Here is an 11,364-nt window from a genome sequence, read left to right on the forward strand (position 1 = left end):
GAAAGTTCTTAGAAAAAAGAAAATTGCCCAGAGTAAAGATTTACTCAGACATGTTTGATAAGTGCCGTGTTAGCACCATGCCCAAAGAACATTCTTATGAGGTGAGGATCTCACTCTTTTGATACTGTTGTACATATCCATATTGAGTGTGTACATATTCCTGCTTTGCTCCCTGTGTTGCCCCAGGAATATACCTTAGACCAAGGTTATGGAAGAGAGAGGAAGTCAAGTTTGGATACAACATATCCGGTGTCTGTAAAACCCTTTGCTTCATGATGAGCATAGTTCATCTTCAACCTGGGGGATGAAGCAGCCGCCGCTGGGTATTCAGATGTTTGAAGTGGAAGCTAAAATATCCCACTTCAGCTTCTGAGGAGTGGGGAGTTTGAGCCAAGGAATGAAAATGATTGAGACAGAACCACTTTTGCATGAATAACTGCCTGTCTTTGATTTTACCTGTCTCTTCCTTGGTTAGATCTGCTCTAACACTGTGTTACATTAGAGGGAGAGAGGCATCTGAAAGAGAGCAGACTGTTTTAAACTACTGTGTAATGTATAGGATATTAGTGAAAGGAACGTGTCAGTGCATCAGTTATAAATGTATTCTCCGTGTTTACCCAAACGAAATCCTTCTGAGGTGGATGCAAATGGCGCCTTTTCTTCTTCTCAAGTGTTCCAAGACCTGTGGACGAGGAGTGAGGAGACGTGAGGTCCTTTGTAAAAACTCTGCCTCAGAGACGCTCTCAGAGAACCTGTGTTCTGGCAGCCCCAGACCTGAGACACAGGAGGGCTGTGTGCTGGGACGATGCCCCAAAAACAACCGGCTCCAGTGGATCACCTCTTCATGGAGTGAGGTATGAGTTTAGGGACACAACTGGGGGGTTATTTTCATAAATGCTCCTTCACTCACTGGCACCCACATGGTTCCTTTCTGTACATACATGTGCCAGGTGCCTACTTACTGCTGTTTCTTTATATTGTTTCCATGTTTAGAAAATGGAGAGAGATAAGCATTGGTGCTCCACTTGCCTTTTCTTTTATTTCAGTCCAGGACCCCAACCCATGTGCTAGTAGCACCCACATTTAGAGTGGATCTTCCCATTTCACTTAAACCACCCTGGAAATTTCAGGGGTGTGGTTCCTAGGTTATTTAAATCTGGTAAACCTGAAAATGAGCATCAACTAACCATAACAAGCTTGATGGCCACATATCTGTTCCTTCAATGCACTTCTCTTCTAGGTGAGAAGCACTGGCCCATGTCATGAATGAAATCCAACAGTAGGCCCCTGTCTCCTCTCAATCCTTTTATAAAAGCATTATCACAAAAATAACCAAGTGAAAAACGTGCCCTCCTTGCAATCAGCCATCAATATGTACTGTGAGGGTAATGTTGGGCTAGCATCCCTTTATTCATCTTTACAATGGAGCCAACACATTACCTTCATAGTTTAAAATATTTATACTGATGCACTGACACGTTCATTTCATCAGTACCCCATACATTACACAGTAGTTTCAAGCAGTCTGTTCTCTTTCAGACGCCTCTTTTTCCCTCTAGTGTAGCACAGTGTTAGAGCAGATCTAACCAAGAAAGGTAAAATCAAAGACAGGCAGTTATTCATGCAAAAGTGGTTCTGTCTCAATTATTTTTCACTTCTTGGTTCAAACTCCTTACTCTTCAGAGAGGTCTCAAGTAGTCCTGGTCATTCCAATACTGCCCCAGCTCTGGTCCTTCAGCCAGAAGGATGGAGGATGATGAGAAATCAAGAGTATTTTCAACTATTACTATATAATGCATGGGGCATTGAGAAAGTGAGTAAGTCAGCGGCCTGCATCCCACACATCTATATGGCACCTCATCCCTGATGAACAGGGATTTCTCTTTGTAACTCAGAGAGGAGAAGATCACTTCGATGCTCTGGCCTTTGATTTCCTCGTCTGTAACAGGAGGGACCTGGCTGCTGTATTGTGTAGTTGACACTGAATGAACACACAGCTCAGTAGATTTGACTGTGGAACCCTGCACTCTTATACCTCTTTTCTGGGCTCCTAGTGTTCTGCAACCTGTGGTTTGGGTGTGAGGAAGAGAGAGCTGAAGTGCAGTGAGAAGACCTTGCAGGGGAAACTGATAACATTCCCAGAGCGGAGATGCCGCAACATTAAGAAGCCAAACCTGGAACTGGAAGAAACCTGCAACAGAAGGGCTTGCCCTGTGTACAGTATGGTGGCAGGGTGGTATTCCTCACCATGGCAACAGGTGGGTGCATGCAGATTTAGGAAGCAGATGTTCAAGTGAGATGTAGCACAGGAGCACTGTTCTCAGTCCATCAACAGTTGTCTCACTGTATAGAGTTGGGACGGTTGGCATTGGTCAACCCATTCCACCCTCTATATGAGCTTTGGCAGGTTTCAAGTACAATCTGGCACACAGTTTTTAGGCCTAGAAAATTGGAATAAGTAAAGTATTGAACAGGAAGCCTGTGACATTGTGCTCATATTGGTTGTTGCCACTCTTGAAACTATCATTTTGGGGACACTGCTCTCCATCCCTGACCCCTGGTTGTCAGAGCATGTTTCTGAAGGACACACAAGAACTAAATTTTGCCAACCCCTGCTTGTGTTTTCTGTTAATGCTCTTCATGGATTTTCTCATTTCCTGGCAACTTCAGAGTCAGACAAGTTGATGGCAGTCATACACCTACATTTGAGTGCTTGGATAATTCCTAAATGCATCTTCTGTCTGCCAAAACTTTCTTTTTCCTCCCCAATACGAGGATATACAGTGATCATATTGCACAAAATGGTGTTCTCCTCTGTCTGCTGTCCATTCTAAAGCAAAACATCTATGATCTAGTTAAAGGGTTGCCTTTTCCCCTGACATTTCCATTCTTTTTTTTTTTAACATTATTTTAAGCTGCTTGGCCATTAGCTCAGGCCTATCATTGTCTAGCTCTTACTCTTATATTTAGCCCATTTCTATTAATCTATACTTTGCCATGTGGCTCGTGGTTTACCAGTACCTTACGTATTCCTTGTCCTGGCGGCGACCCCAGGCAGTCTCTCTCTTCCCTTCCTGTTTCCTCAGTTCTCTCTCTGTTAGTCCCACCTATACTTCCTGTCTGGCTATTGGCCAATCAGTGTTTATTTATACAGAGCGATATCCACAGCACTTCCCCTTTTCTTCTTTTTCAAAAAGGAAAGTTTTAACTTTAACATAGTAAAATTACAGATAACAAAACAATTACCAAGCAAGAATTACAGTTATAATATGTAGTCTATTTATAATAACTAGTCTATTTCTGAGACTTGATGGCTCCCAGAGCTGGCGGAAAAAATGTACCACCGCCATGTTGGGAAGCTGAAGTGTGCGGAGCCAGCAGTCACAGCGACATTTCCATTCTTTTGTTAAAGATCCATCTGCCTTTCATGTAGCCCTTGGGGACAAAAAGAAACTTGCAGCCTAGATTCTGCTTAATTGGACAGTGAAATCCCCTGGTTGTTAGGTACTATGCTACCTCAGAATCTAGTTAGGTACCATCCCAAAGTGTCTCTGGTTTGTTCATCCTTTATAGCCCTTGCTTCAAGCTACCCCCATCCATTCTGGCATCTGGCTGAGATTGCCTAGACTTCTTCTCCTCCATCCCTGACCGTGTCTGAATGTGTTTCTGTGGTTTTGAGGCTGCTTCTGGAGCCTACCTCTTTATGGTCCCCTTAACTGGAGATGCACTTTCAGGTGCAATAGCATTTGCCCAAGGCTCTTCTGATAGACCACACAGCTCACACAGAATTGAATAGACTTGGACTGTATGCCTAGACCTAGCTGCAGACTGCGACATCCACAGGCATCTTGGTCATGAGTATCACACTTCCTTCTGTTTGATGCTACTGACCTCCGAGAGGACACTGTCCAGCTGAGCAGGTATAACTCCTTCCTCTCTCCCTCCTTGCAGTGCACGGTAACCTGTGGGGGAGGGGTCCAGACCCGATCTGTCCACTGTGTGCAGCAAGGCCGCCCTTCCTCAAGTTGTTTGCTCCATCAGAAGCCTCCGGTGCTCAGAGCCTGCAATACAAACTTCTGCCCAGCTCCTGAAAAGAGAGGTAAAGGATTCCATGTCCCACCGATTTCACCAGTTTTAGGAGAGCGTTTCCACAGCTCGTTATAATCAGTTGTGCCGCTTCTATGTTACATGACTCTATGGTATCCTGGTCCCATCAGCATCCATGGGACTGTATTCTTAGGCTTGTACAAGGCCAAATCTGAGGCTGTCCCTGTCAATACCGTATTGTTTGCATGATCTGAAGGCAACATTTCATTCAATAAAATTTTTCAGCTATTCATTCCTGGGAAATGGTCATGTAACCATTCTCCCTTTTTAAGACAAAGTATTTGGAGGCTGGAGATGTGGCTCAGTTGGTAGCGTGCTTGCCTAGCATGCATGAATTCCTGGGTTCAATCCCCAGCATGATATAAAACTATGCATAGTTGTGCACACCTGTAACTCTAGCATTTAGGAGGTAAAGTCAGGAGAATTGTAAGTTCAGTCAGAGCCGGGCAGTGGTGGCACATGCCTTTAATCCCAGTACTTGGGAGGCAGAGGCAGGAGGATCTCTTTGAGTTTGAGGCCAGCCTGGTCTACAGAGGGAGTTCCAGGACAGGCTCCAAAGTTACACAGAGAAGCCCTGCCTCAAAAAACCTAAAAATAAATAAATAGTTCAGTCAGTTTTGGCTACATAGTTGAGGTCAGCCTGGGCTACATGAGACCCTCCCTCAAAAATGTGATTTTTGCTAATCAGTGGAAGTATAAAAGTAAATAAACATTGCCCTAGAGGAGCTCACATTTTAATAGGTAAGACACAGAACTTACAACCAATTAAAATGACTCTGCATTGTCCTGTTGTTTTAGTTGGTACAAGCGTAGGACAGTGGGTGCTGATGGGTAATCTAGAATCATGCTTAGAAATCTAGGCAATTTAAAGTAATCTAGCAAACACCAAGAGTATCTCTCAGTCAGATCAGATTTCATCATGCTAAAGAGTCTTTCTCCAGCACCCAGCTGCTGGGGTTTCTATTGTTTTTAATCCAGGCACAGATTTCCCCAAGCCTGCCTAATCTCTCAGCCCACTTTTTCCAATTTGTGGTGAATAATATCTGGCGCTGTTAGTTATCCCCTTTCTCTCCCTTGCCACTCCAACTGCATCACTTCCCATCTGGCTGCATGGTCAGGGCATCGGTTTCTTCCCTATTTTCCTGTGTTATCCTGTGTGACTGTAATGTAGGGATTGCTGAAGCAGGATCATCTCTGATCAACACTGGGTTTCTACATAGAGGATAATTAGTATTTTAAAGTGATGGGGCATATTCTGCCAGACCTCTTCTCCCTCCTGTCCATCTCTATAGCCAGACTACCTTAGTGCTCTGGTCAGTCCCGGGAACATCTCTCAGACAGGCACAGGAGAGAGGAGATCATGTTAGTCTCTGTTTTCCCAGTGTCTGATACTCACCTGGCTCACAATATCTGCTGAGTATGTAGTAGATGGAAGCTGGTGAGTCCAGTGTGGTGAAGCCCTCTCTTTCATTCATATCAAGGTCACTAAGAACTCATCATGTATCCCCAGGGCTCTTGTTTAGGAATAAAAGAATACAACAAAACAGGGTTCTATCCTGAGGCTATAAGGATCTCAGAGCCTTGAGGGACCACAACAAATTCCCACCTTGAGAAAGAGGTGGGGAAATCAGGCCTGACAGAATGGTCAAGCCAGACCCCAGAATGGAAGTAACTTTTGAAAAGGACCTCCAGGAAGTAAGGAAGGTGGATCTCGTATGTGCTCAGCAGAAGAAAGGGCAAATGCAAAGGAACAGCAAGATACTTAGATTAGGAGCACAGTTGACTGCATAAGCACAAACCAAATGTGGTATAGGGGCCTCATTAGTCATCACAGAGACATCAGATTTCAATGGATAAGGTGGAGAAACATGTGAGATCATGACAATGGGTCCCCTGGAGCAGAATGAGAACAGGATCTCCTCATGGAGAGGTGGCAGCTGCATCCAAGGAAAGATGGAAGAGTCTCTTTTACAGGGAGGTAGTAAGGGGAAGGAAGCTGGGCAGATCTGGAAGACTGGGCCAATGGTGCTTGCTGCTTTTTGCAAGCAGAAAGTGAGGCAAAGAGAGCGGGGTCTACAATTAGCCTCCACAGTGTAAGCCACATGCCTGCTTCATATCTCAGATAACCAGCCATCCATAACTGTTCTTACCAGCAAAGAGGGTACCACACACTCATAACATGCTGACCCTCCTCAGCTCTGCCTCTTGGCTTACATGAAGCCCAGGGTCCCTGATGTAAGCTTTTGGTAAAATGCTATTCTATTCATAGGAGAGATGGCTCAGTGCTTAAAAGCACTGGCTGCTCTTCCACAGGATCAGATTCAATTCCCAGCACTCACATGGCAGTTCATAACCATCTGTAACTCCAGTTCCAGGGAATCTGATGCCTTCTGGCCTCTATGGGCATTGCATGCATGTGGTGCATAAATATACATGTAGATAGAGCACCCACACACATAATATATTTTTTTAAATGTTTTAGAGAAGTGAGAGTTGATACAATAGTGAGGTTAGTCAGGGAATGATAGTATATGCCTATAATCACAACACTTAGGAGGCAGAGGCAGAAGCATAACCACAAGTTCAAGGCTACCCTGGGTATATAGCAGGACCTTCTCTCAAAGGACCACAAAAATAAGTGACCTCAAAGTTCCAGTAGTCTATATTATCTTGCAAAACTTCCATTGTACCAACAGAATAATCTAGAATGTCTAGAAATATAAATATAAATAGCATGCCTAAGGTACATGCTAACTGATCGTGGGCATCAGATACTAGATATGTTTATAATGTATGTGCATAAGTGTATTACATACATATAAATTAGGCAAATGGAATGTAGCTAGCTCTTCATCTTAATGTCTGACTTGAATCTTGAACCCAGCATATCTCAAACCAGCTTTCTGGTGCCCAATCTCTGACCTATAGAAGTGCTCATTTCAGGGGATTAAACTCCATCCTTCTGTATACTTGATTTAAAAATACTGTTGTAACTATTATTTCTCTCACATCATTTACCAAGTCTCTGCTGAGGATAACATTTACAAGTTATCTGCACTGCTGTCAGAGAGAGAGAGAGAGAGAGAGAGAGAGAGAGAGAGAGAGAGAGAGAGAGAGAGAGAGAGAGAGAGAGTCTAGAAATCATTGGAAGGAAAACTAGAAATCATTGGAAGGAAAAATAATATCCCACTCATTTTTAAACCTAAGTTCCTATGCTATATGGCTTAATTTTATTATTTTAGCCACTGTGGTTATTTTTTCCAAAAATATTTTCTTTAGCTAGCACATGTCTTTCTGTTGCACTGGTGGACAGGACTTGACCACTTGCATTTCTGTTGTGCTGGTGGACAGGACTTACTAAATGCAAAACTAAACTTTTGCAACCAGGAGCTCATTGTTCAGTGTGCATCTCGATACATGTAAAGAGGAGCATGATGATCAAACCAGTGTGGAGTGATGATAGTGTTCTAAGAGTAAAAATAGTTGATAAGTTTTTAAAAATATTTATCTAGCAACTACTTTGTGTCTGGCACTATTTTAAGTATTGGGAAGAAACCAATGAAGAGTGGAGACCAAGAACCTGCTCTCAAAGATTTTGTACTGTAGAGGACAGAGACTGTGGGAGCCCGTTCTCGGGATCCTCGTGGCTTTACCCAGCATGTCCACATAGAGGATGATTAGGACCACGGGCCTGAGTGCAAGTGTCTGAGATGGTCTGCACTTGGCTGTGCTGGGGGAGGAGGTCTTTTGCTCCACCCCTTGGCGTCTCTATAAAAACCCTGAGGCAGAGACAGTTGGGGCCCATTGGAATAGGTTCCAGGCCCTCTCGAGGCTATCCTTTATTTTCTATCTGTTTATCTCCGCGATATTCTCCGCAATAAATCCTTCTATATAATATTTCCTGCTGCTCGCACTCAAGAAAACTCTGGGGAACTGTGGGGGTGGTTGGGTAAACGCCCCACAAGAGACTAAGCAACCACATGGTATAATGAAGATGGATAAAGCAAGGAAGATAGTGAGGACCCTCCCTGGAAGGCCAAGGAGTAGGCTGGTTTGTTGAGTGGCAGAGGAGAGAAGAAACTAACCTGGAATTTTAGGGAAAGTCTGCCGGGTGGTGAATTGGGAAAATGGTAGACAGAGATCACCAGTGCTTCTGGGATCAGCAAGGGGGCTAGTGTGACTGGGTTGGGGAAGAAAGGAGAAGATGAGGCCAGGAAGTCAGACTTCACATCCTAAAGCTCAGCCTCCACAGGGATCACCATACCTTCGAGTGTGGAGGGATGAGAAGGAAGGCCCTAAGTAAGAGGCATGACAGGAACTGGTTTGTGTCAGAAAAGGATTCCTGGGAATGACTGTGATATATAAAAGGGCATGAAAAGGGGAATTCTGGGTACAAGAACCCAGGACCAAAGAAACTACAGGCAGGTGAGTCACAGAAAGTCCAAGCCAGGGCCCATACAAGAAGAGTCAGGAGAACTGTGGGTCTTTATTGTGCACGCAAAGGCAAGAAGAAAGTAACTAAAAGGAAGATGCTCCTTGGAAAGGTACTGCCCTGGGACCTCATGTTCATGCTAACTGCCAGGCTATATGCAGGCAATCATGATCTCCTACTGGCTATGACTTCTTTTCTAACACTGGTCCCCTATTTAAATTCTGCTAACAGATACAGTCCCTTTCGGAATATTAAGCCTGCCCAAGCAAAGTCCAAATGTATCATGGGCAGAACACACAGAGGGACAAGGAGGTGGGCCTAGATCTCTGTTCCATAGGCCCTCATCTTAGTAAGAAGGCCAAAGTCCTAGCTGATGTACTAAATGCTTTTTGTCCTTTCAGATGACCCATCCTGTGTCGATTTCTTCAGCTGGTGTCATCTGGTCCCTCAGCACGGGGTCTGCAACCACAAATTTTATGGAAAACAGTGTTGTAGGTCATGCACAAAGAAGAGCTAGCTGATCCAGAGACCACGTACCTTCCTCAGACCAGGACCTTACCTGCCCATCTCCAGGTCTTTTGATCAAGACTACAAACCACACAGGAACTGCCACAGGGTTTGAAGAATGGATAGACAGCCACCAGCCTCCTTAGTCGACCCCTAGAAGCACATGGTACTCTGAAGCACTTGACAATGAGAAGTGATGACAAATCCAGCTTTAAAAAACAAAAAAAAAAAAAGCCTTCTCTTTGCACTGTCATTTGAAAGATGAGCTGCATCAGACTGAGACATGACAAGTTTTCATTTTGACCAAGTGAAAATCTTGTTGACTTTGGGATGGGTCTCCTCTCCACATACATACCCTTGAACATCAAAGGAGTCAAGGGCAAAGACATCTATTTTTTAAAAGGCCCTTGAAGGCTTCAGGTCAAAGACTGATACTCAGAGCCATCAAATACATGAATGGAACTCTTTGCCCAGCAGTTGCTTGGAATTTATAGTGTCAAAATCTGATAACAAACGGTGCTCAATGGGTGCTTGCTGCTGGACTGGCAAGCTGTATCTTATGTTTATTTTCTGTGTGTTGTTTATTGGGTTTCAAGTATATTCTGCCTTTAGAGAGTCTCCAAGACTGAAATTAACAACTTGAAACATATTCCCAGTAGCATTCTGGAAGCAGGGTCACATGGGCTATTTAAGATCTTCATGGAATTAAAACTCACACTTGAAGGGAAAAAAAAAACCCTCAAATCTTGATGCCCTTCATCTGACATCAACCTCATAACTTTTGGTGCTTATTGACTGGGAAAGAGGGAGGCTGGTGCCTGCTCTTTGGGAACAAGAACTGGTGACATGTTCATTTTTGGTAAAAATAGGCGCTAACTGGTAAAATAGCATGCTTGAAGGAGGGAAGCCTACCATTTATAATGCTCCATACATATTATCAGAATGCTTAGAAAATTAAAGGCTGCTTGTGGTTTTCGCCCACCAACTGACAAGTTTCAATTCACCCCAGGACTTGGTCAACAAGGAAAAAAATAAATAAAACACAGTGGCCAGAGAAAAATCCATCTGTCTTCTTGCTACATTAATAAATTACAACTCACCAAGACCCTTCCATGAATAACAGTACTTCACCATGTCTCAGATGAGATTTTTGGTCATCAGGAGCCAGCTGTTGATGGGCATTAACAAGCTTAAAATTGTTCTCAATTGGAAAAACACCATTCTGTTTGCCAAAGCCAGAGTAACTTATAAGACTGTGTTCCCCTGTAATTCTTTGAGAAGTGGTTCTACAGGGCATGTTTATATGATACTCCTCCATCTCCCCAGTTTCTTGGATGAATGTACACTCATTTTTACTGCTTCTCAGAGTCTCGGTTCAAACAGGGGTTTGCCAGCTCAGCAGAACCAGCTAGACAGTGGTCTGTTAAATTTAACAGCATTCCTTGTCCCCATCCTAGTGGGAATCATGAGTTCTTGGATGCCATGGAAGTGAAAAGTTGCCATGGAAGTGAAAAGTAACAGCTTGGCCTTCTTGGCTTGGCCCTTTGGTAGCCATTTTTATATGAGGAGAGAGAAAAAAAAATAATACCACACTACCATTCCCTTGCTCTCTGAAAAGTGGGAAGTTATTTGTCTTTATATAATTATCATTTTATTATTTTATGGGAAAGAATTAATTTATTAATAGCCTATTCTTATGTGTTCTCACTCGCTTCTTTGAGTAAGTGATATTCTGAGGGATAATGTTGAATAAAAAAAAACATGGATTATAGAGAAAAGTCAAAATATATGTGTAATATTTAATTATTTTATGTTTTATAATAAAGTATTCTGTTTCTTTATCTTTGAAACTTGTTAAATTCTTGAACAAGTTAGTGTGAAGTCAGTTATTTCCAAGTTAATTTAATTGCCTACCTGTTGATGGAGAACCTAAGCATAACTTCACTAAAGGGGGCAGGGAAGGGGTTAAGAAGGATTCGTCACTTTTGTGCATAAGGAAATAAACTGTCCAATGATGATGCATTTGGGCCAGTCATATGACTCTGCAGGTAAAGGCACTGCTGATGCCAATGCTGATGACCTGAGTTCAATCCCTGAAATCCACACTGTGGAAGGAGAAAATTGATTCCTGAAAATTGTCTTCTGACCTCCACACATGTGTCTTGACACATGCCTGTGTGCAGTTCCGAAAACATAAATAATAAATGTGAAACAAAACTTGAGTATCTCAAGACATGATGCATCTTAAGATAATGTGTTCTGCTGTACCGAGCAGATAAACATTGCATATGAAAATCATTGAAGATAAAGCCATTAAA

The 11,364-nt window shown here is 43.1% G+C and overlaps 1 protein-coding gene across 2 annotated transcripts in view; it reads left to right on the top strand.

The window, feature by feature from the left end:
• Adamts18 (ADAM metallopeptidase with thrombospondin type 1 motif 18) overlaps positions 1-10,887 on the top strand; it is a 149,706-nt gene extending 138,819 nt beyond the window's left edge. For both annotated transcript variants that reach the window (XM_052728758.1, XM_052728759.1), the window contains 4 exons: positions 672-854; positions 2,055-2,258; positions 3,952-4,099; positions 8,941-10,887. In XM_052728758.1, the coding sequence (XP_052584718.1) occupies positions 672-854; positions 2,055-2,258; positions 3,952-4,099; positions 8,941-9,056 (651 nt within the window). In that variant the 3' untranslated portion in view covers positions 9,057-10,887. The remainder of the gene's footprint in view (positions 1-671; positions 855-2,054; positions 2,259-3,951; positions 4,100-8,940) is intronic.
• The last annotated feature ends 477 nt before the right edge of the window (positions 10,888-11,364 follow it).

Source organism: Peromyscus californicus, unplaced genomic scaffold, assembly GCF_007827085.1.
Source record: "Peromyscus californicus insignis strain IS unplaced genomic scaffold, ASM782708v3 Scaffold_8__1_contigs__length_139910024, whole genome shotgun sequence".
In the NCBI taxonomy this organism is placed as follows: domain Eukaryota; kingdom Metazoa; phylum Chordata; class Mammalia; order Rodentia; family Cricetidae; genus Peromyscus; species Peromyscus californicus.